Source organism: Polyodon spathula, chromosome 21, assembly GCF_017654505.1.
Source record: "Polyodon spathula isolate WHYD16114869_AA chromosome 21, ASM1765450v1, whole genome shotgun sequence".
Classification (NCBI taxonomy): domain Eukaryota; kingdom Metazoa; phylum Chordata; class Actinopteri; order Acipenseriformes; family Polyodontidae; genus Polyodon; species Polyodon spathula.
Genome location: NC_054554.1, coordinates 1,847,202 through 1,872,955, shown reverse-complemented (window position 1 = coordinate 1,872,955; position 25,754 = coordinate 1,847,202). Strand labels below are relative to the sequence as shown.

The 25,754-nt window shown below is 36.6% G+C and overlaps 1 protein-coding gene across 5 annotated transcripts in view; it reads left to right on the top strand.

The window, feature by feature from the left end:
* The window catches only part of LOC121296107 (nuclear factor of activated T-cells, cytoplasmic 3-like), a 55,074-nt gene extending 34,425 nt beyond the window's left edge, over nucleotides 1–20,649 (top strand). For all 5 annotated transcript variants that reach the window (XM_041221318.1, XM_041221315.1, XM_041221319.1 and 2 more), the window contains exons 6-10: nucleotides 49–189; nucleotides 4,255–4,310; nucleotides 4,502–4,628; nucleotides 7,111–8,133; nucleotides 20,401–20,649. In XM_041221318.1, the coding sequence (XP_041077252.1) occupies nucleotides 49–189; nucleotides 4,255–4,310; nucleotides 4,502–4,628; nucleotides 7,111–8,133; nucleotides 20,401–20,474 (1,421 nt within the window). In that variant the 3' untranslated portion in view covers nucleotides 20,475–20,649. The remainder of the gene's footprint in view (nucleotides 1–48; nucleotides 190–4,254; nucleotides 4,311–4,501; nucleotides 4,629–7,110; nucleotides 8,134–20,400) is intronic.
* Nucleotides 20,650–25,754: the final 5,105 nt, after the last annotated feature.

Sequence of the window (25,754 nt, the reverse complement as noted above, 5' to 3'; positions counted from 1 at the left end):
GAATACTAGTTGAATATAATTGAGATTTACTGTCACTGTCTTTCACAGCACAACGATCGGCCCAGGAGCTGCCGCAGATTGAGAAATACAGCCTGAACAGTTGCTCTGTCAATGGAGGAGAAGAAATTATTGTAACTGGTTCCAACTTTTTTCCAGAGTCTAAAGTAATATTTCTGGAGAAGGGACCAGGTAACTCAGTATTTTACAATGACCATACAGTTTGTAAGCATTTATGAGAAATTAATTTCCATATAAAGCGATCCTGGCAACCATAAGGGTTGAGGATGTTTTCCAAAACCAGTTAGCAGATTTATTGGGCTGGTACCAACCTCTTTATTTTTAGTTAAACATGCCACCTTCAGTAGGTAGTTTTATAAACAGGACTGGGTGCATGGCTAGTGGGTTTATACAAACCTGGTTTAGTCTGGTTTTGCTTCAGTACTCTGAAAATCTGCATTGAATACATTGAGCTGTCTAGGCTATTCTTATAGTTCTCCATCTTACTAGCATTTACAGCCACATATGTGAGAATGATCTTCTGCATGTGTTATAAACTCCATATCATTGTCGTGTTCAATCAAGCAGTTGTATCAAAATCCAGTTAAGTTGCTTCATATAAGACAAGGGTATGCTGAACTTGTTGGTAGTTCAGGTTTCCCTGAAAAGGAATGAATCCGGTAATGAACATCAAGGAGAATTTTATCTAGGGAGTTTTTTTTTTTTTAATTAGAAGTCTTCCCCCTACCCAGTTCAACATCTTGGGAATGTAGGTAGCTTGTTGAGAATTAAAACTATTTAATTTTCTGTCTCAAGCCCTGGAGTCCTGAGTATTTGATTTACGTCATTGCTTCCCTAACAATAATAAACTAGTAAAGACGAGCCCAAATTGGATATAGTTCAAAGATGATATTCAGTTACCAGTCCATCCCTGTCATGCTTGTTTGTGCAAGGTCTTCTATATCCAGGGAAGAGCCCTTAATTATTGCTTGCTGACAAAGTTCATTGATGTTTTATTAAGTAACCTTGAAAAGGGAAATCTTTAATTTCAATTTAAACTTGGTGTTAAGAAACTTGGATAGACACCTTCACAGCTGCTAGCGCTCTATATTCCAAAGTAGGAAAATTCTTCAAGATGTTGCCACTGATGAAGAGCAGATTCAGACACAGATTCCATTACTTCAGTACCCTTTTTTCAGAACAAAAAAGAACCAGCTTTTATAGTCCTGGAAGCTAAGTCAACAGAGAGGTCTATTTCTGGACAAGTGAGGCAAAAGGAATTGTGAGGCATGAATAATATAATAAATATAATGCTCCTACTAATGATGATATTATTTGTGTCAGTCTGTATAACAAAATGTCACAAAACCTTTCTCTATTTGTTATTTTTACATATATGTCATCTTGTATATCTAATGTAGCGAAGATGTAATAGTTTGACCCATTGAATACAACATAATACCAGAATATTTAAACTGAAAATATGCAAAGGGCCATACTTCTCAAGATTTGCCTTTTTTAATTTTAAAACCTACAGTATTTCTCTGGATTTTTTTTTTTTTTTTTTTTAAGATTTTCAAATAAATGAAGTTTTAACTAAATATGCTGTTTTGAACATGTTTCATATCCTCATAACTGGCACAAAACAACTGAAGCTTGGAGGATGTGGCCACTGTTAAGTGAATAAAAGTAGACCACACATGATGCAATGTTATGCACATGACCTGAACCATGTGGCATGTAATGTTATGGATTGGGCAGTATATAAGGCCTGGGGCAGTGTTAGATAGCAGTCAGTTGGGTCAGGAAGGTGAATAGTTTGCAGAGGATTGGGAGCTTTGAAAGGCATCAGTCAATTATGTGCACAATAAGCTAAACACCAAGTATAGGTAATGAGCAAACTGTATTGATCAGAACAGTGTGTTGGACATTATACAGGACGTGTTTTATTGTTTTGTTTTCTTTTATACAACAGTTGGAACCTTTAGACTTAGAATTATACATCATCACAGACACATTGCTGAAAGATCACTAGCTAAAACAAATTATACAAATTAATCTTCTGTGGCACTGTCTGGAAGCAGTGCCATTAAAACTCCTTTTTCTCTAGAAAAGAAAACATAAATAATTTATGAGGTACTGACTGATTTCTTTCAGGTAAATGCAACGACAATCAGAAATTGCTCCCAAGGTGCGATGCCTTAATTATGAATTTGGCATTATTAAGCCAATGTTTACAGCCTCTTAATGTACCAGTATGTTTGCTGGAACATGCTAGGTCAGGGACCAGGCATCAAATGGCGGAAGGTAGGAATGTTGTGATTTAGACAGAGGTGAGGCATGCGGATTGGAAGTGGCATCCGGTACGTGTGGACAAGATTACCTTCCCTCCTTTTTCCTGTTAGGAAAGCAGGGTTTTCCACCAAATGACACCCACAGTTATAGGCATCCTGTTGTTACTAGTGAAGCTAGCAAAAGAAAAGTATATAAAAAATGATTGATATAGCAGCTCTTGTGTGACCTTGAAGAAAAGTTTAGCCATGTCAACTAATAAAGCGTACGCAAGGTTCCAATCAAAAAGACAAACAAATGCAGCACTGCTTCCCTAAAGTAAGGCTATCAGCTACAGGAAGGGAGTGCATCCAGTAAAGACGCTCTGCGTGAGTGCAGGATGTGCCCTATAGCCTGGACGTCGCCGGTTCAAGTGTGGGCTATTCCACAGCCGACCATGGATGGGAGTTCCCAGGAGGCGGCCGGGGGGGAGGGGTCTAGGTCGTCCAGGGTGTCCTCGACTCACCCCGCACCAGCAACCCCTGTAGTCTGGCCGGGCGCCTGCGGGCTTGCCTGTTAGCTGCCTGGGAGCTGCGTTGTCCTCCCACGCTGTAGCTCCTGGGTGGCTGCTTGGTGAATCCACAGTGTGTAAAGAAGCGGTCAGCTGACGGCACATGCTTCGGAGGACAGCGTGTGTTCATCTTCACCGCTCCTGAGTCAGCGCAGGGGTGGTAGCGGTGAGCGAGCCTAAATAATAAGAATTGGCCATTTCAAATTGGGAGAAAATAAAAATTATTGGCAACGACTAAATTAAAAAAAAAAAAAAAAAAAAAAAAAAGTAAGTAAGTTTAAATCACTTATCTTTGAAGACTTGCAATGGGCTCTGTAAGATTCGCTAGCTCCATTCCTGTGCCAATACTGAAAACAATAAAAACATCTGACCACATTTCTGTCTCGTTGTCTTTTAGCTTGGGATTGTGATAATCGATACATTCTTATGTGAACAAAGCCTGATGAAAGCTTAGGGCATTTAAAGACTCCTAGTGAGGTTGAAGTCAATACAATCTGGAAATATGCCTAGAACAGTAAGCAATTTCAGCTATGCTGCTGTGTATTAAAGAACAATTCTAAAATAAGAACAGCAGCTGAATAACTTATCTTACAGATACTTGCCACTTTTGTCTTTAGCCAAATGTAAATGCTTGTCTTTTTCAACCTTTTATAATTGGGTAAAAAAAGAAATTGTGGTATATTGGCAAACACTGTTGTATGTATATATATACAGCAAATAGTGCCAAGGGGTTTGCTTTTAAAAATGTTTTCAAGGACCAGTGTAAATTGGGTAATTTGTAATTCTGGTCTTCCATTTTCTTCCTAAGATTACATAATGATCCAAGTTTGCATGGGAAATACTGTATGCATAATTAAGGCTATATGTATATAACTAGGGATTGAACATTTCGATTTTCATTTTCCAAATCTGTACCTCCCTTTAAATGTTAATTGGTAGTTAAGCTGTCTCTGCATCCTAAAGAAAAAAACTACAAATTTTAGACTGGGTTTAAGACTATTTTTTTCTTTTATTACAGATCAAAAAGATTTTAAATGATGGACTTGCTATCAGTGTACACTCTGTACTGGGTATTTTAAATCTGGCAGGACAACTCTGTTAAGCGAGTGAAAATAACAAAAGCACAACAGTAAACTAGTTGACTGCAAGAATGAAATGTTATTAGGCTCGGCGATGAGCAATTAACGTAATTTGTCACGTCTGTGTGAAATAAAAATTAAGCGAAACAGAATCAGGCTCAGTCAAGATGTGAAGGTAAAAACAAGTGACTGTTTTGTAATTAACAGCTTTTTCTGAGTTTAATTTAATAAGTTTAAAGGGAGGTTATGTGATCAAAAATAACACCAGAAAACTTCAAGCCCTATATATAACATATTTATTTATTTATTTGTTTGTTTGTTTGTTTGTTTGTTTAGATGGGCGGCCTCAGTGGGAAGTGGATGCAAAAATAATACGGGAGAAAAGTCAAGGGGTAAGTAGTAGAAGTTGTGAATTGTAAATGTGATTATTGAAACCTGAGGACATGCACTAGTATGTTTAGTATCAGTTGTGTCATTTAAGTTTTAAACTACTAATACAGTGTTAATGCAACTATTTAACCGGCTTTGTTAAAATGTATAGTCCAATTGACTGTTGGCTCTTATTTGTTTTGTTTTTTTGTAGTCTACTATTGTCGTTGAGGTTCCTCCCTACCACAGTAAGACAGTCACATCTGCAGTCCAGGTGCAGTTTTATGTGTGTAACGGCAAGAGGAAAAGAAGCCAATCTCAAAGATTTACATACTTGGCAGGTAACTAAAAACAAATAGGTATTCAAAGTGTATGTTTATATCCTGATAGTCATAAGTGTTTGGGGCTGGTCTTAAATTTTGCTGGAGTTAATTTGCAATTAATGGCTTCAGAATTGAGGGACATGCACCCGTTTACTGGTCATTATATATATTGGGAGTTGAGAACTATTTGGAAATTAGAAACACTGGCTTTCAAAACCTCAAATGTTTCTTCTTCAGATGAGCTCTTGTATATCACCGTTAGTGTAATAAACAGTATCAATTCCACAGGTTTATTACCACTATTAACTTGTTTTAACACAGCAAATAATAATAATAAGAAATATATTTCAGCAGTATTTCATTAGAACATTAGAACAGATTTGAAGAAATGAAGGTTGTGTTTATTCCAAGGTGCAACTTAAAACTTGTGTACTTTTATGATAAACGACCTTTACAAAATTAAGACAAAAAAAAAAACCTGTACTGCAATCTGCAAATTGTAAAAAAAAAAAAGTTTAAAGGAATACATTTAAGTAAAAAAAGGTGTAGTCCAGTTGTAAAATATGTTACCAGTTGTGATAAAGCAAGCATGTCCTACATTTTTTACTTAAAGTAATATTACAGAAAAGCAGCTAAATTGCACCAAACCATAACACCCACCAGGTCTCATGGTGCACCCACTTCATGCAACTGTTTCCTGTTTTCCTTTTAACAGCCATGTTGTGAGCCAATGAGTGACAAGTACAGGTGTCTTCAGGAAGTGGCTGTTCATACTTTTAAGCAGCAGCCACTGATTATCTGTTAACCGCGGCCTCTTCGTTGAAGAGAGAGTGGCAAAGACAGGAGCCAAAGTGTTTGTTATTAGCAACAGGCAGCATGTGGGCGGCAAAGGCACTCGAAGCAAGTACAGGAATGGTGCGAAATGCGTAGGCAGGGTATGGCAACACAAACAGTTTATAATAAATTAATCTGCTCAGTTTAATTGTCTTGCACTCGTTCGTAATTGGTCAACCTTCAGTCATTTTATAGAAACCAAATTATCGCCGCATTTGACACTAAGCTTCCAATCTAATTTAGATAGTGTTGCGCCTAAAAGCAAACAGGCATTTCCTTCAGTGACACATCTTTTGTTGAAAAGAGTACTTGTAAATGGCCCACAAATAACATGCCAGAGGGGAAAAAGCTCAGCTAGGTTTTCCTGCTGTTTATAACAATGTTGTTGTATTGGCGGCTGCAAGGGTGATTATTTGTTTCCCCAGAAGCAGTTTATGCCACAAGGACAAACAGCATATGCTTTATAGTTCCGGCAATTCAGTTACACCAGAGTACTTTTTTTAGACAATTTCTTTTGATGAGTATAAATAGGCATGTCCTGTAGATGCAGTTGATGCTTGATTTACTTTGTGTTCTAACACATCACACAAACCAGATAAAATCTGTTTAGTATCTTTAGTATAATATTTTACGATATTTTATGGTTAATGAAACATTTTTTTTTTTTTTTTTTTTTTAGTCTTCTATGAGTTGCAATAGGTATAGTACAGGTTTTGAGGAAATCTGTCAACTGGAAAAACAGAATCATAAATCCAAAAGCAATTCCTGATAGTAAAGCCAGAATACCAAGTGGTACATGCCCTGGAGACTGTTACAAATACCTAATTGCTGTGAACATATAATCATAGTTATTTCTGTATACTTTTATCTGTTCAGACCTGTTCCATTAGTCCAGTGCCTGGGTGCCTGCAGCATTAAACATGCTTAGATTCAGATCAGGACACAAGCACTTATCTCCTCAGGTGTGAACCTTTGACACCCAATTTTCTAGTCTGATCAGCTCTTCTATTCAGAAACAACATCCCCCAGGAATGGTGGGACCAGTGTGGACAAGGAATGAGAGGAGTAACAATCATCTTCTGTGTGCTGTGTCATGATTTGTTTACGATACACCCTTCATTGCATGTTTCCCTTCAGCAACTTTGACAAAATAAACAGTTTTGTTATAGTCACAGTTATACTGTAGGTGCTAACATAAAGAGATGATCTCTGTGCCAATACAACTACTTTTTTCTTTTGTTAATTGTTGAACCTGTGCCTAGCAAGAATAAAGTCAGACAAATCAACAATCGCTAATAGAGTAGATTTAACATAGTATTGTCTGTTACAAAGATTATGGATGGAGTGGTCATGCCATAAAGTTAATTGAAGCTGAGTAACTGCCATATTGTACCTTTACTTAGAGGGTGCCCACAGAAATGTAATCTGTATTACCGAAACAAGATATACAAACAATAGGAAAAGACTTATCAAGAAAGTGCAAAATGAGTCATACTAGTAATGGTAGATCTAACAAAGGGCCCTAGTCATAAAACGTTTTAATATTGTATGATAAAGTAAAGTTTCTTTTTTTCTGCCAAAGGGGCTATATAATTTATTGTGTTTCAACAGAAGCAGAAGAGAAGCACAATACCCCATCAACTACAAATGTTTTTTTCTTTTTCAGTTTTAATTAAACAGGAGAAGAGAGAGGAGTTGGATTTGCCTGCAGTTCCTTCTATCTCCATCCCAATGACTCACCCTGCCAGTGTGCCGGGTCTTCATCCAGTCAGGACACAGCTGCCATCACCTGACCAAGGGCATCCTCATGAAAGTATACACCCTACTTCACCAAGGGGCCTTGTCCCTTCAATGCAACAGCATGCGCCATGTGCACCTATCGTCCCCTCTGTCGTCCAACATATGCCTCACATTCATGGCAGAAACATCAGTGCAGGCTCAGATTGCCAGATGATCAGTCCCCCCATGGTGCACCAGACTTTCCAGGTGTCGCCAGCTCCACCCGTGAGGCCTTCCTACCAGCCTATGCAAGCAAACTTGATGTACAATGGACAATCCGGTCTTCCAATCAACTCTATCTCACCACAGGGATACGAAAGTATACCCTTTCAGCCCGATTCAGCTGTGTCTCATCCTTTGGGTCTTGGGTGCCAGCCAATGGCATACCACTCTCCTAACCCATGCTCTGTGTCCACTTCTCCTCCCACTGCAGGGCACCCACTGGCTCACCCATCTCATTCTGGACAGCACTCCCCTCACTTGCAGTCAGTCGGTTATCATTGCGCGAGTGCAGGCCAGGTCTCTTCCCCAACAGCAGCCCACCCAGGGCTGGGGCAGCCGTCTCCTCAGTTACAGCCAATGTCTTACCACTCTTCAAACCAGAGGTGTGCCTCCTCTCCTTCTCCAACAACCCCACACCCCATGGTGCATTCCCCTCATTCTGGACCCTCCTCCCCTCAGATGCATCCATTGCCATACCAGTCGCCCAACCCTAGGCCTGCTTCCTCTCCCTCGCCGACGTCCGCCAGCCCCATGGTTCACCTGGCACACTCTGGGCAGCCCTCCCCACAAGCACACAGTCCTGGAATGGCAGGTCTCTCCAGGCCCAACCTGGACATAAAAGAGGAATCTGATGATGGAGAACTTACCTTCCGGTCCATCGGCCTGCAGGACATCACTCTCGATGATGGTAAGGAATCAAGCCAACTTAAATGTTCTGTTGTGTTTGTTTTGATGGAGTAATCAGAGTGAAGTAACTGATAACTTTTAAGAAAGAAGCCAAACATACCATTTAGTGTGCGAATGGTTTAAAAATGCTTTCAAACTAGTCTCATTTTCAATGATTGGCGCTTGTTAGTGCTCGGATGAACCATTTTTCAAATACATAACTGTAACCCCCATAAACTCAGCATTTCACGGTGAGCGGTATAAACCTGTTAATTCATTACTGTTAGTGTAAATGGTAGTGTAATGCACAATAGAGGAGTCAAAACATTGGGATACAAAGATCCACTACATAAAACTAGTGTATCAGAAGTGCCTATCACAGTTACTGTTAAGACCACAAAGAATAGACAGACGTACTGTACATTGTTGCACCAGTCATTACTCTTATCTACGAAGTATTAATAATGCTAGTAGTTGGCTTTTTAAACCTTGTTTAAACACAAATAAAAGGGACTTGCTGTTATGCAAACATGTTGTTCTGATAGCTGTTCAAAATTTTGCTTCAAGTAAGTATTACATACCCTTGGAATTAGATGTAAAGTATGAAAAAATAAATAATTCTATGATAAGTTTTGCTCAAGGAAAAAATGGTTCATAAACTGGCAACACAAGTAAGAATAAAGCAATCATCTGCTATAACTTTCTTTAAATAATATTTAATTGTAATTTTGTGTTTAGCAACTGCCTGAAAAAATTTAAACTGCTTTATGACTATGCAGGAAAATCACTATTAGTTGTTTTACTTATCTGCCAGACAGTTTCAGTGCTTTTGTTCTAGTGTAATGTTACAGTCAGTTACCGAAATGTCTCACTCTACCCTAATTACATATGAACACATTGATAAACAGGTTTCGTTTAGTTTTTGTACATATCTTATGATTGAATGTTCTATTATGGACAACCCTTTTAGTATGTAGAAACATTAGTAGTACCTCTCACTTTTGCACAAAAAAACCCCAAAACAAACACACACTGCATTTTCAGAGCCCATTTAGTTGGCAAGGAAGACTAAAAATAACCCGTTTGTTTTGTATTTTTTGCTGTTTTATTAAATAGCACAGTACACTATTTTGAAACTTAAGTGTTTTTGAAACCTGTGACGAGAGTGTTGAGATAGAACTGGTGAAATGAGTAGGGTCTTGTGTTGTGTGTCAACTTGTATGCCACAATGGCAGAATGGAAAAGAAAAATAATTTCGAGGGCTGCTGCAGTTAACAATCATGTTGGACTGTTTTTTTGAAAATGCTTGTGACCTTGATGGTACTTGATATACAAGATCAAATAAGCATGCAACACCTATTTTTTTTTTTTTTAATTATGCTACAACCTGCACATTAACTCTTTCCTGAATATAGGGATGATTTTAAAATATTTTTTAATGTTTTAAAGATTGTTAAACAATGCTACTTTGTCCTTGTCCTAAGTTATCATTTTGCATTTGTATATGATTTTTTTTTTCAACATCTCCTCTCACCCACATTTAATGTATAATTACATTGTAAATATAGTACTGTAATTATAGTCATCCATGCAAGTACATACTGGAGTAAGTGGCTTTTTCATGTAAAGGAGAAGCATTTATGGTTCCTAGAACATGTTCCACTCTCATTGCAGTCACAACCCATCAGAAATTTAAGTTGGGACTTATAAAGTATTAGTTCTCATGGCTTCAAATTGTGTGATGAATTTGCAAACTTAGATTTAAAAATGGTATATTAAATATTACTTCTGGATTTTATTTTTTAATTCTGGTGATTTTAGTTACAATGAGATGTAAGCAAAGGAGGCAGTGAAATGTTAAAGTAAAGCTTAGCTTTAAAATCATTTGCTTGGGCATATCTTATTCTCAGAGATTACTTACAGAATTATAGTATCTGAATAATTCTGTATACATAACTTGGCAAGCAGATTATTTATGGAATTATACTTTTAAATTGAACTCTATAAATAGTAACTAAGTGTGGCTCTGCACGACATCTTGTTAAGCATTTCACAGCAGTGAATTCTGTTTATTGAGGTGTGGGTACTGTGTGTATGAAAACTATTTATGTAAAGTTGATGTCTACAGTAAAGTTTGAACCCTTAGGTACACATTATTACAGTACTGCAGTGGTATTCATGTAATTTGAGTGTTTGTTTTAGCATTAAGGAAGTACTGTATTAAGACTTGCAATGCTTGCTTTTTTTCGTCAGACAATTTTTTGTCATTGGAATTTCAGAAATTCCAATGACCTTTCTTTAATCCTCTTCAGTTTCCTTATTTTCTATCCTTATTATGTAGGTCTGAAGATTAAAATACAAATTTAAAGTCCTTGCATGCTTAGGTTGACTTGCTAAATTTGCATTAACACGAAAGACTTTCTTGTCAGGGACAGAACAGACTACTCTGACTGCCCTGGTTCACAAAGAGCCCAGACATGAACTCTGTACAATATCTATGGGATTATCTCCACAGACTATTTTGCAGGAGAATGCACCCTGTTCACCAGGAATCGGACAAAGCCTGACCTAGTTAGCTTCTGTGCCTTGGGGTCTTCAGACACCAAAATGCATGGTCCTTTCCTGTTTCAGCAGCTACAATATAAGATTGAACAGATTACATGAAGTATTAATAAAATAATCAAAAATCTAAATAATTGCATACTACATGTGTTTGTATTTCATGACTGAGGCAGAGAGCTGAGAATAATGTGAGCTGTCAACAATAAATATTTTATGATTGAGTGTTGTATAGTCAGTTAACCTTTCTACTGGGCTAATCTAGACAGATCACTTGGTACAAAGCTAATTTTGTTCTTTATAATTCACTAGTGCCACTGTGGGATGTTGGGCTATGATAAGAAGATTTTCACTGATGCAGACTGAGCTTGCTGGTTGAAGTTGAGATTAATTTACTTTTCTTCTATTTCAGGACCTGTCTTTAAAAAGTAAGTAGCATGGTTAGGAAAAATACAGTTTAAATAATGTACCTGTAATTTTTCTTTTCATTGTTAACATTTTGACAACTTTTTACACTTACAACTTTAAACTCTGTTTTCACAGCTCTTTTCAAAATGTCCGCTCTATTGCACGGGGAAATTGAGATCTGTCCTCTAAATCTCTGCAGGAAGAGCGATTTAAAATAAAAAAAAAAAAAAAAAAAAAAAAAACTAGTGCTCTGGCTTCTCTGTTCCATACCACATCATTACTGCGGTGTCTTACCTGTTTGACAGTGTGGGCAATAATCCTGACTCAATCAGTGCACTATAGCGGACAAAGAAAAGAGCTTTGAAACAGACGGTAAAGTTTTAAGTGTAAAAAGTCAAGATGTTAACAATGAAAAGAAAAATGACAGGTATGTTATTTAAACAGCAACATGTGGGAACGTGTAACGCTATATTTCTCTGAACCCTGCTACTTACTCTTTTAAGATGTAAATTAGTAGTGCATTTGTGTAGCAAAGAATACATTCAAACCATTAAAACAGTGCTTGACAAACATTGTCTTTGTTTATGTACAGTAAACTGTCTGCCTTTTTAAATGGCAAAACTAATGATAAGTGATCCCAGCACAAGAATTATGATTATTATGGCAGTAACCTAAAATTCTTATTGTGGCAGACCTTGCATATAATTAATCACCTTTCATTGTATTCTGTTTACTCTTTCTGTGTAAGCAAAGCCCCCATATCTACCATATGCCTATCTTTGTTTGTGCTCCAGCCGAGAATCGCAGCTGCTGCACCGCGCATAAGAACGATCTGGGTTAATTATAGGTACAGCCTGCTGCTATGGTGAAAGTTGACACTGTTCCACTTGCAGGTTGTGCGTCGTCACAGACAAGGCTAAATATACCACGCTAGCTAATCTGGTGCAGTTACTGGGGCTCTCGACACAACCACAGCTGTTACAGCACTGCATGGGGATGACAAGCGATCCAACTCTTATCAGGGGAAGCATACGATATTCACTGCCCTTCACATCCCTTGAGGCTTATCGCTAAACTTGAGAAAGCCATCCACTGTGAAGTATTTCCGAGGCAATTTCTACGCTTTGATAAAGTCTTATTGGTGTCTCTGCTTCATAAACCCACAGAAGTGAATAAACTAAATAAAATATTAGCAATGGCAATATTGAACCCCAAGATAAATAAACTCATCACTTCCTACACAGCAGTGCTAGTTTCCTGCTAGTTCCTAATTAACTCTTATTCTGATTAATCTCCAATTCAACAGACAAACGTAGTATCGAATAGATTTTGTGCATGGGTCCCAGCCATTTATTTCAGTGGTGGTTGTGATGGTGTTTTAGTGTGACGTGTTCCAGAAATTCCCAAAGGTAATGGCCAATGTCAAGGACATTTGTACTGTGCCTCTGAAGCACATACAATACAGTATAAAAATAATCAAAGCTCTTAAATACGTTGAGTTATGACTCTTGAGTTCTGTGGGTGAGGTGGGGGGGAATCCCTAGCCATAAAAGAAGTGATATATTAGAAATTGCAGATCTATTAAGGCAGAGGCTGGGAGAGACTGCTAGGGTGGTCACAATTAGTCCTCTAATGTCATTAGTTTCTAAACAGCAGATATACAGCGTGTGTGTGTATACACACAGACACAGACACACACACACACATATATATATATATATATATATATAATTCATTAGTGACTTGTACTCTTTCTGTCCCATGAGTTGTAAATGATTATTCTCCGCTGATTTTATTTTAAATTTCTTTACCTTCTTTACAAGATTATTATTATTTTATTTTTTTGTCTGAAAACAAAGACAGCAATGGAATATATAAGTGTGCCACATCTGTTTTCTTGCCAAATACTGAACAGTATGAAGGAACTTTCATTCAAAACAATGGAAAAAAATATAAAAATACCATTCGGAAAACCCTGAATATCCTCCAGTTTCTTTCGCAGTTTCTTGCAACACTTAATTAAGCATGATAGACTAACACCGTAACTTGAAATTCATCTTGGGGAAATTTCAGTGGTGAAAAAAAGAACGTTAACCAAATACAGCTAACTGAACAAAACCATGAGCTGGAAAAAAGAGACTGCCATGTGAAAAAAACACCTCTGTTGGCACTGTTATTACTCCTTTCTAATTTTTAAAATTAGTTTTTAGTTTGCCTGTATTTGCTTGGTTCATAAAAATCACACTTTGTTGCATTTACAAAAATACATTGGATTTCTGGCTCCATCTGAAATAGTTCTTATAGAAAATACAGTTTCTAGCTTAGACAGATAGACACATATACACAAACACACACGGTAAGTAAAGTAAATCTTGTTTGAATAGTAGCACGAACTAATTGCAAACAAAGCTCCTTTTATCTCATTTGAAACTTTCATTTCATACAGAATCTCATAATTCCTGGACAGCGTAAGATTTTGACCGTGTGTATGCTGCTGCTTTATATTTGCTATAATGTGGTGATGACACCATGCTGGTACAAAGGCAGCAGTGTGGAGTAGTGGTTAGGGCTGTGGACTCTTGACTGGAGAGTTGTGGGTTCAGTCCTAGGTGGGGGACACTGCTGCTGTATTCTTGAGCAAGGTACTTTACTTAGATTGCTCCAGTACAAACCCAACTGCATAAATGGATAATTGTATGTAGAACATAACGTGATATAATTGTAACAGTTGGAAGTTGCCCTAGATAAGGGCGTCTGCTAAAGAATTAATAAAAAAAATGTTAGGCTTCAGTTTTATTTTCCTAAAAATTGAACTTGTAAGTTTTAATTTATTTTTTAATTTTTTATTGTATTTAAAAAAACAAAGAGATGCAATAAACATTAATGCTCATTCCCAGATACATTGATTGGGTTTGTGCATTTGCCTTCCCTGCTTTCCGAACCCTAGTAAAGTCTATGTGGACACACCATTGACTGCCTGCTTCATGTAGCATATCACTGCCTATCTGTAGAACCGTCCAAGATAACCACCAAATATTTAGCCGTTGCCATTCTGGTTAACGGGGCTTGACGCTGGGTTTTTGCGATAGCATGTGTACACTTCTGTGCCTGTTTGTAATTTCTATAGGTTTTCCCCAAATGTAATCCTTTAGCCTCATCCAGGTCACACATCCCTTCAAAATCAGAATATGGTCGTGCTGCTTTGCAAGGGCGTGAGCTGTTCTAAAAAGCGCTTTTAGCTTTAAAATCACAACAGTGTTTTTGGGATGTAGTAATTGTTACGCTTTTGATGTGCCTTGTTTGACAGTTTTTGCCTGCATCAGTTTCACACAGTTATAATGATTACTTGATTTTTCATGCAGTTTAAGATGACCCAGTAGACAACCCAGTCCAAATGTGCCACTCTGGCTTTTGTCATGGACACACACCTTACAGTACGTCTTATTCTCTAAAGGCGTAGACTTACTGCAGCCAGTCAAATTGTGAAAGCCAGGTTACCTGAAAAGTGTGCCGCCTCTTTTCTCTGTTATATTCCATGTGTTTGCAAATCATGGTTTTTGTTTTTTTGTGGTAGGGGGTCACAACCCAGTATAAAATGTCACATTTTTTTAAAATTACTTTATACTTATTTCAAAGACGCAGTACGCTATTACTTTTATTCATCACTTTGGTTTAAATGTAAATTTTGGGTATTATAAACATAATGTACGTTCTAGACATCAAAACAGTATAAAAACATCAAAACACAGAATAGCTCAAGTAAATAGCCATTTCCTCACATTATGGGCTATATGAAATTGTTATTCTAACACTATTTTACACTAAATCTTACAAATATAAATCTTATACAAATACGTTGGTAATAAGACATAGTTAAGCAATCATCCCTTAAAGTATTTATCCCTTAAAAAATATTAATGTAGTTTTAAATACATTAATATTTTACACTGATTAAAGATTGATATACCCAAATAAGTTGTTGTGTTCAAGCAATAGGGCTTTTTTAAAAAAGAAATACATGACTTGAAAAATGAAATGAAATGTGAGGAAATGGGTGCTTTTATACTGGTTTGATGTCTAAAAAGTACATTTTGTTTATACTGAAAGTTCACAGTTAAACTACGGTGTTGAATAAATGAATAGTGTAAGTAATCGCATGGGCAAAAAGGAATGAAACACTGACGCCTGCACATAATGCAAAATTCAGCATGACAAGGGGAGGTGAAGGGAGGTTTCAGTTCTGACTGTGACTGTTTTGTAAGCATTATGAATGTTTGTTCACCACTGCTACACCCTGTTAGAAAATAGGCTTTTCATGCATTTTTTTAAACACAAGTTTGTGAACGTGGGAGTATATCTGTACACTTTTTTTTAGGTGCCCACAGGACTACCGAGACACAGCCATCAACTAGCCCTCATTATTTTTAATTCGCCTTGGGCAAACATTAGTTTCTAACGCTGTATAAACGTATCGTGGTCAGGCTTATGGATTTTTCTGAAGCAATTATTTCATTCTATTGGTGATGCATTCTTTTTAAAGATGATTAAGTCCTTGACGGTAACTGTTGATTAATCATAATTTTTGTTTTCCCCCGAAGTCCAAAAAATGATTTTCCCCTTTTTACAAATGTGAAAAATGACAAATAAGCTTTGGTGCTGCTTAAGCAGAGTTTTTTTTTTTTTTTTTTTTTTGGTGTGTGTGAACTGTTGAGTGATAATTTCATATCGTAGAATGACTTGATGAAGTGTTTGAAAAAACTGTGTGATCTGTTAAAAGGGCCACGGCGCTAGCAAATACTATGATTTCATCAAGGTTTTGTGCAAAAGAGTGCAGAACAATTGATACAGCTGCCTAATTTCAAACAGGGTTCTTAATTTCTGTTTTCAGGTTTTATTCTTTCAGGAAACAAAGCCGTTATCAAAAACTGCATTTGTTTTAGTCCTATTTAAGAAAATGCTTCTTTAGGTGTTCAAAGTACATTACTCATTTATTTCTCTATATTGCATAAAAATCATAAAATATTGAGGGCAGTGAATTAGTGAAGGGTCCTTACACATTTAAAGTAAATGTACAATTTATTGTTAACATGGTCTAACATGAATGAACAGAATTTGTAAATAATTGAATCATGAAAGAACAAGGGCTCACTGTATTGTTTTACCTTATTGTTCAAACCATCTAGTCATAATTTAATCCATATCTGTTTTATTAACCTTTTTAACATTGTTGGCTTGATGTTTAAGGATTTTGTTTGTATTTTTAAGCATTATTTTGGAAATAAGCATGCTTTGGAGGTTTGACAAACTTTTGCAAAGTGCAGTGTTGATATTTGTAGTTATATTGATGTTGCACTTGGCTGCAAAAAAAATAAACAGCAAAGGCAATAATATGCATGAGAATATGATTAAGCTCTGTGAATTCAATCGGCGTATTCTTTTCTTTTGAACTGGAAAGTTCATTAGAAGCTTTTTCCAGTTTCAATAAACACCTTATTAGCTCTTTTTAATAGCCAATTTTATTTCAGTTTTAGTTATAGGCATTTTTCAGAGCCGTTTAATTAACAAAGCCTTTTGAGGTTTTTCACTGTTTTCTAATGTCATGCTTTTAATTCAAATAATAAAAGAATAAATAACAAGAGTTGTCGAAATGGTATTATCCAGTATCCTAATGTTTGTTTTGTTCAAATCAGGCCATTGTTGCATTCAGTTTACATAATTTCCCTCCTATTGAAAAAACAGACACACACAGAGCTGATGCTTTTTAAAATGTATTTTCGTGGCAAATAAGGTACATTAATTTGCTGTAAATACAACCTCCAATTGATTAAATGTGTGGTCAATAAACACAGGGAGGTTTTGAGTAAAACCTGTAAAAATCTTCTTTCCACTGAATCTAAAATATTGCCTCCCCTGATATTAAAATGGTAAAAACCAGACCAAACTAGATACGCGCACAAATATGTTAATCACATATTTTTGTTATATTGAAACATTTACAGTAATTCTTTGTGAAATGCCTTTTTAAACATTTTACTAAAAACCTCATATCCTTGCTAACTCATAAGAGGATTTTATTATGCAGATATCTTTAGTTCTGAGATCAGTCCTTTATTTACACATTTATTTGTGATGTTATATATTACAAAAGAAACTAATCATATTCATGCAAATTAATTATTCATCGCTCCCATAAAGTAATCTACTGGAACACACTTCAGCTAATCCTCCATATAGAATACCTAGTTTAAGTTTTGATAAAGCTGTGAGGGCTGGGGGTGGTTCTTAATAATTAAAAACAATGCATGAAGGAATATGCATACAGTACCTGTATTTCTTTATAATTGCATAGCAATTCTAGTTGTTGTGGGCCATAAACAAGGTCCCAGAGATAATGCCAGTATCCTATTCAAGGACTTTCCACTGGCCTGTTGCAGTTTATATTTACTTATTCCACAACTAGTAAATCATGGGTCATTTCTTATTTGTACTGTACTAGTATATACTGTATCTAGTGAAACTGTATTGCAAACTGAGTAACAGACGGGATAATGAAAGCTACCGTTGATTAAGCAATTCAGTGCCAACACAATGAATTTTCTCGGGTGCAGATGTTTTATTTGCCTGTCCTGTGATTGTCTGTCACCTGCAGGTAATTGGTTTCCAATCTGAATGTAAAATAATCCAATTTGTAGTTTATAAAGAGCTATTAATAGGCTCTAATTTGGTAGCATGTGCACTTCTGTTTTGATTTCAAGGCGAGCAGTGTTCTTTTTGTAGCCCAAAAGCATTATTTTAATTTGCAATTTGAAAATTAGGTATGCGTTGAAAGGATAACAACACATCTATTCTGTTTGACTAATTTGCTTTTAAAGGGAACTGGCAGGAGTATGGATTACTGTATGATTTGTAACTATATCAGAGCCAGGTTTAAAAAGAACTAATGTAAAAACAGCTAGCACATTCATAAGCATGCTCCTGATCTGCGTTCCATGGGCAGGGCAGGGTTTATTTTTCAAATACCATTCATCACCCCGATGACTAACGGCATCACTGATGAATTCTAAGTTCCAGTATATTGTTGACAGAGACTGTCTGTGTGATTTATTTCATGAACTTTAAAATCAACTGCGATCCATGACCATGTGCCATTAACTGGGAGTGTTCCCTTTGATTTTTAGGTTTGGCTGTGTATATAGCATCTCTGTGTTTAAATATATATGAACTGGTTTCTCAGGTATACGACTGGTATTCCAACCAAGGGCCCAATTTTTTTAGCTGGGGAAAAAAAAAAAACGTGTTAAGCCAAATTAATGTGGAGCGTTTTTTCTTCTTCTTCTAATTCAATTAATACAATATCAATTTAAACAATAATAGAAAAATCTCAAAATGCAATTTGTTTATTGAGTGTATTTATGTTTTCCTAAAACCCTTTTCCCCCCAGATAAAAGTAATTATCGTCCCAATGAGTAATAAGAATAGGAGTTTCAGTGTCAGGTGGTGGCGGTCTGTAGAATTTAAAATCCATGAAATAAAGTACACATACATTTAACATGGTTATTTATAGTCTTGTCTCTCTATTGTGGGTTGATAAGGATTCTGTCTGTAAACTATTATGTCTGAATTGTAACCTTCTGTGAAAAAATAAATAACTAAAACATTTGCAGTAAAAAACAAATAAACAAAATGGTGCTGCATTAGTAACCATTACCTTCTGGCTATTGAGGGGTTTGTGTTTAAAACTGTACAAAGCTTTTCCGCTTGTTTTTCAGAACTAGCCTAGATAGTAAGCCAGCTGTTTTCTGTACTGTAAGCATACATATTTCAGTTCAATGTAGTATAATATTAATTATAATAAAATGGCATACCTTCTTACTCTCAATATCTTAAGTAGGTTGTTAGCAGCAGCTTCGACACTTGGACTTCAGTCCTTCAAGAATGTCAGTGTTCAGAATGTAACAACAAACCTTATGAAGCCAAAACAACAGGGCCCTCTGCTGGAACTACAAATAACTGAACTGTAGCGCTTTTTTGTTTGTTTGTTTTACAATTGAGAATTATGTTTTAATATTAGGTTAGAATAGTCCAGTTTTAAGCACCAGTGTGACATTTTTTTTGATTTGCCTCTCTTTGTATTTAATTTTTGAAGCATATTTTAGTAATGCATATTCTGGGTACCTGTATTTTATTTTGCCATAATACCGTAAGTTATTGTTTTATTTATACATGCACACATATGACATAATTCCTGCTGGCAATATGTAAAAGAAATGGATTCACAAATAGCTGTATTATCTGGTTTACGTCTGGTCCTTTAACTTTCAACCTGGTTTCATTAAAAAATATATAAAGAAGAAAAAAGTAACCTCACAAGAATGTGACAGTTCCGTGCCTTGGTTTGGTGATGTCTTCTCGCTTGTACACGTCATGGACCACAGTTGACCTTGGTAGACCACAGAACACTGAGGCTGATGTTACTGCTTGCTTGCACCGCCCACACTTAATTCTAATTCTAGGAATTCACACCCTTGTCCTTAACACTCGGCATCAACATTTCCTATAACTTCACAGAGGTTTAGAACCAGGTAAAGTGTTTTATAGTACATGTGTTAAAACTGGGCGGTTTGTGCGGTTTGGGATATCATCCTGCTGCATTCCCAGTGAGTGCAAACAGGGGTTTTGTATTTTTCAACTGCACGGACCAGAAGCCTGCCTCCGAGGATTACTTTACTTTACTGTAACCATCCCATAAGCTTCTTTTTATTATCCTTATAACAACAAACACAGTACGAAAGCCTATTCAAACTGTTCTGGTACACGGCATGTCTATCTAATCAACCCTGGTCTCTACTCGGCGCAAACTTAATTGGGCTCTAAGCTTAACAACGACATCACCTAAGCCACGACGTGCTCCAGTAGGACTCCTGCAGTGATTAAGAGTAGATGTTAGATAGACTGCCCTGCTATTGTACAGAGAAACATTTCGTTTTTACAACAGGGTGGTGGCATGTTTGCATCACAATGTGGAGAAACTAATACTGTTTAGAAATCGAGGTCCTTCACTAAACAAGGTCTTTGGCAATTATGATAACTCTGTAATAATTTAACCATTTACCCATACTCACTTTTTATTAAAGTGTTGAGCAAAGGGGATTTGCATAGTAAGCTATTGGTACTTTTTTTCTCTGTTCAGTCCCACTGCATGATGTTGGCAGTTATAACTTGGGGGGGGGGGGCTTTGAGTTTGTTTGAGTATTGTAGTTTTATATAAAGGGGTTTTTACTGTAACAATATCAATAATTCTTGTTTTTTTTTCTTCCTTTAGTCAATGAAATCATAGGAAGAGACATGTCACAGACCCCTGCCTCCCACAGGATGTCTGGAGATGGGAATTCATGATGAAGTTGTGACAGCAGCAGTCACCTGATCAGAGTGGCAGATTCTCCAGCTGATTTCAAGCTACCTATGTTTCCTGAGCCACCTCCTTCTCTACTGTGCTTCCAATTCAGTGGCCTTTACGAACTGGAACATTCACTCCCTGCTTTGTATATACTGTATTAAAAAGACTTGATCTGAGATCTTTTTTTAATTATTATTATTTGTGTGTGTGTATGTGTATTTATTTATATATATATGTATATATATATATAATATATATATATATATATATAATATATATTATAATATATATATATGAATATGAATATCAATCAAGTCATTTCAATGCTTTTAAAACAGTTTTGTGAAAGTACTGAGAAGCAACACATTTGTTAGTTTTCATATGCTTTGTTAATATGTGTACATTTGGGTCGGTGAGGTGCTTTTTCTAATCTAGTTGTGTTAAAGTAGCCTGCTGTATATGGTAAGAGTGCTTTACAAACTTGCTTCAGCTAGGCTGTCTGTTAGAAGTCTTACAAACATTTACATGTAGCAGGGGGTTTAGGTTAATGCCTCCAGTGTGTTGATTCTCTACACCAGCAGTAAGAGAATGGCCGTAATGAATGATGGGCTGGATTTTGTTGACTTTTTAAACATCTGCCCAGGAGAGACTTGAGGAACCTCCCAGCCATAGTCAACACACCAACAAAGATGTCCTGTATTGCAAATAAAAATATATATATAATTCTAGTTTTAACAGACAGCGAAGCCAAATGTAGAGCTGCACTTCATTTACCTTTTTTTTTTTTTTTTTTTTTTTTGGGGGGGGGTGGGGTGGGGCTACACCATTCCATCTTGGAAATGTGTTGGGATTTGTGAAATGACACATTCCAGGGTTAAGGATTTTTAATCTGTAGATTTTTTTTTCTGTACTTCAGGTAGCACAAATGCCTTATAAATATACAGATGGAAGCTTTGAAAAGAAATGTTACATTTTATAGTAGATTTAGTTGAAGCCATTCTTGGATAGTTTTCAGAACTACAATTTGCAGAGGATTTTCAAGTTCTTATGAAGTGTGTTGGTCACTGCTGCTACTGCATGTAATGCATGTTTGCACTGGGTGCCCAGATTCATCTTGCGGACTGAAACAGCCATGCAGGAAATAACAAAGGCAAAACACAAACAAATCGGAGAGGTACAGACAGGGGTAGAGGTAGAATTACTATTCTATTCTAAGCCATTTCTGAGGTCTTAACGGCTGTCATTTTGCTGTTTTTAGATATTCCCTCTATTTTGTGTTGGTACATTTTTATTATTTGTAATATTAGATCGATCTAAGCCATGCAATATGTATCCTGGTTATCAGGAACTTTTTAATGTGCCTTTTAAGTTAAATATATAGAACTTGTAAAAATGCCTCTTATGAATTTTGAACACAATGATACAGGCAGAATGGTATAAGCAACATTTTGATTATTATTTTTATTTTTTAACAGTACATGAACAGTATTTTTTTTTAAAAGCACAAGGAACGAAGTCCCCACGGTGGAAATTGTATATGCAAGTTGCATAACCCCATGCCCCTATCTAAGTGTAATTTACGGTACAATTTGCCGATTTAATTACATTTAAGTAATGATTAAATACCATTAATGTTTTTTAAATGAATTGCCGAAACCTCAAGACAATCCGTTTTAAAAGAAAGAAATGCACAGTAAATAATAAATTACTATTTTCTTGACACTAAAAAAAAAAAAAAAAAGTTTGTAAACAGAACCCTTTGCATTTCCAATGCATTCTGGTTTCACTAAAAATACACTCTGGTTTTACTCCGGGTATTTCAAGAAAAATATTTGTCATTGTTGCAGAATTAAATACCAGATCTATGCAGGTTTAGATTGATCTCCTGCCTTATTCCTTTTTTGGAATCTATTGAAATCTGTTTTTGCATGTGTGTGCTTTGTAATAATGGCTGGTGCAACCACTCCTTAGTTCTTTCTGCAAATCCTCTGGAATTGAGTGGTGGTAATGCAGTGTTGTACTAGAGAATTGATGCCCATACAATCAAGAAAGAAATAGATAGAAAAATATAAATATACAATAAAAAAATGCTATGCACAAAAACCTTTTTGATGCCTTTCAAAACCCTTGATGCCTAGAGACTTTAGAAGCTGTTAATGTTGCTTTAATATATTACACAAAAATCTTAAATCTGTAGTTGTGGTTTTAAATAATAAGCATTTTTTTTCTGTGTATCTGCCTTGTAAAGAATTCAATACAAGGGTCTTAATAGACTTTTTTAAAATTCATTATTGTGTTCATGCTAATTTGTAGATACAAGACTTAAAAAATCCTGTTTTGATTTTAATGGTGGCGAAGCACACAAAGTATTGGGCTGTGCAAACTGAAATTCACAAAACCACTGTGATATTTGGTACATTGTTGGCGTAAAAAAAAAAAAAAAAAAAAAAAAAAAAAAGTAGTAAAGCCTTAACACTTAGTTTAAGAAAAAAAAAAAAAAAAACATGAATTGTTAAGTAAATTGTAAGTAAGCTTTATGATTGTAAAACGAAAATGGTTAACGTTAAGTGATTAGTGTGAAACCTGCAACTTGGGGAACTAAAACCATGGCAAACATGTCCCCATCCCCTTCATTGTGTCAATGGACCTGCCATGTTTTATAACCAAAGATTTAAGAAAAGAAAACAATACGTTTTACTTCCTCGTGCGAGTACGTGCTTTAAAAGTATATTTTTGATACTCCAAGACGGATGTCATTCCTAAAGTTTGGGGGTGAGGGGATCATTAAATAAAAATGATAGTTTAAAAAAATTAGAAATAATAAAAAATAGAAGTTTTGTAAAAACAGGAAGAGAAATACAGGTTACAATAACTGTTTAGCTGATGTTTACAGAACCTTGTATTGTAATTTCATGTACATTTTGTATTTTAACATTTTGTAATTTTTAAGATTGCAGTGCTATTTGGAGATATACAAAGGGAATACTTTGCATCTTAGGCTCTTAATTCGTAGTGTAAAAATAAAACTCAAACTGCAGAACTCTCGAGTGTTTATTATCTCTTGCTTCAAGGTCAAGTTACAATTGTGCTGTTTTCTGCTGTTAATTAAATGCCAGGTGTAATTATCATTTAAGGGGGTGTTTTGCACAGCAAATACACAACATATGTAACTGTTTTTAAATGTAAAAATTAAATGCAATTTTTACATACTGTACATAAAAAAAGGATTCCAAGGCTATAAAATATAGTAAACATTAGTTTCCCCACATAAAGTATTAAAAGTGGATGTTGGAGAGTTTCTTATGACAGCTTTAACTACAGTACTTGCTTGTCATTTTTGCCCTGAGCACATCTAAACATGGTCTCTTCTTTGGAATACAAGTTTTGACTTCGCCAAGGGCATGTGAAATACTTAAACTTCTCACAATGCTCTGTTAAGTAATCCCATACACTTTTAGAAGCTTATATCCAGGCTCTGGAAATTATTTCCCCTGTGACAGTGTAACCACTAGTAAAATGCTCTTTAATGTATTGTACTTTAATGAGGCAGATTTTCAGTTTTAAAATCTGTATTGCAAGGTGCTCCGTGTGGCGTGCAGGATATGCCCTATAGGCTGGACGTCGCTGGTTCGAGTCCAGGCTACTCCACTGCTGACAGCGGACGGGAGCTCCCAGGGGGCGGCGCACAAGTGGCCGAGTGCCACCCGGGTGGGGGGGGTTTGGATGGGGGAGGGCTTAGGTCGGCCAGGGTGTCTTCGGGTCACGACGCACCAACGACCCCTGTAGACTAGCCGGGTGCCTGTGTGCTTGCATGTAAGCTGCCCAGAGTTGCGTTGTCCTCCAACGCTGTAGCTCTGGCTTGGCTGCAGAATGAAAAGAGGCGGTCAGCTGACGACACGCTTTGGAGGGCAGCATGTGTTCGTCGTTGCCGCTCCTGAGGCAGCGTGGGGGTGGTAGTGGTTTGCTGAGCCTAAATACAATTGGACATTTCAAACTGGGAGAAAAACTGGGCAAAAGCAATTGGCAACTACTAAATAAAAAAAAAAATCTCTCTTGCTTGTAACACATCAGTTTATACATTTGCATTTAACCACTGGTCACCTTGTAATATCTCAGTGAAGGGGTTGTGATGTGTGCCAGAGTTCTGGTTTCCCTGAGATTGAATGTTACATGAGAATAGGATTGGCATCAGTGAAGTGCGCAGTTCCTAACATGGGGGATTGTCGAGTCAGAACTGCTCTCACTAAAGACATTTGGATGTTTAAGTCCCTCTCACCTATTATTCTCTGTCCATATATGGGCGGACGGGCACCCCTGTTCAAAGCAGAATATCGGCCTATTAACTAGAATATGCAAGAGGATAATGACTCAAGCTGTGTATCTTTTATTCATTTATTGTTTTGTTAATATAAGACGCATACATATCTGTCTAAATCCATGCAAGTTTCAAACTTGTGTTAAAAAAACAAAACAAAGAAGAAAAAAGCTATACAACTCTTAACCTCCCCCGAGGATCTTTCCCACTTTGTTCTGCTGGTATTGCACTGCGTTTAATTAAAGCACGAGGGACGTGTGCTCGGACTGCAGAAGCCATTCACACATGGAACCATATCATGTAAACACACATTCATATAGCTTATAGACATATACAAGAAAAAAGTAACAAACAAACAAAACAGTCTACATTAAGCATGCTCTAGAAGGCACAATAACAGGCACCTCCCCCTTCAGGAGTGCACAGACTCAGCTTAACAGTGTAAACACTTTGCATGCACATTATACCACAAAGTAAATCAATGGCAAAAACAGTTCTGTGTACAGTATATACACACACAAAGATGTGTTTTATTGGACTGAGACTACCACCCCACCCCTTGGAATCCTGCTGGTAACAACAGATGGAACAGCAAGTACAGGGAGGCTCTCCAATAGCAACTGTTGGTGCTGCTTTGTTGGGTGAGCAATTTAAATTCTACTACACTAGAGGGCAGTAGAGGAACCACAACAAGAGACTACAATCTGGAAACGGACTGCAGTGGAGTCTCTAAAAAAAATATAAAAACTAAAAAAGACGAAAGAGTAATAATGCACCCTGCAGCTATACGGTGGCGGGGCAAAATAAAACAGTAACATACTCTCCAGGAGTACTCTCTTCAGGTTCCTGTAGCACTGCATGGCACCCACCCACTGCTTGAAGTAATAGACAAAGGCAAAAAATAAAGGTTTCAAAAGAGCTGCTTTAAAATAAAACGTATTGGCTTATTTTAATGTGGCCCAAC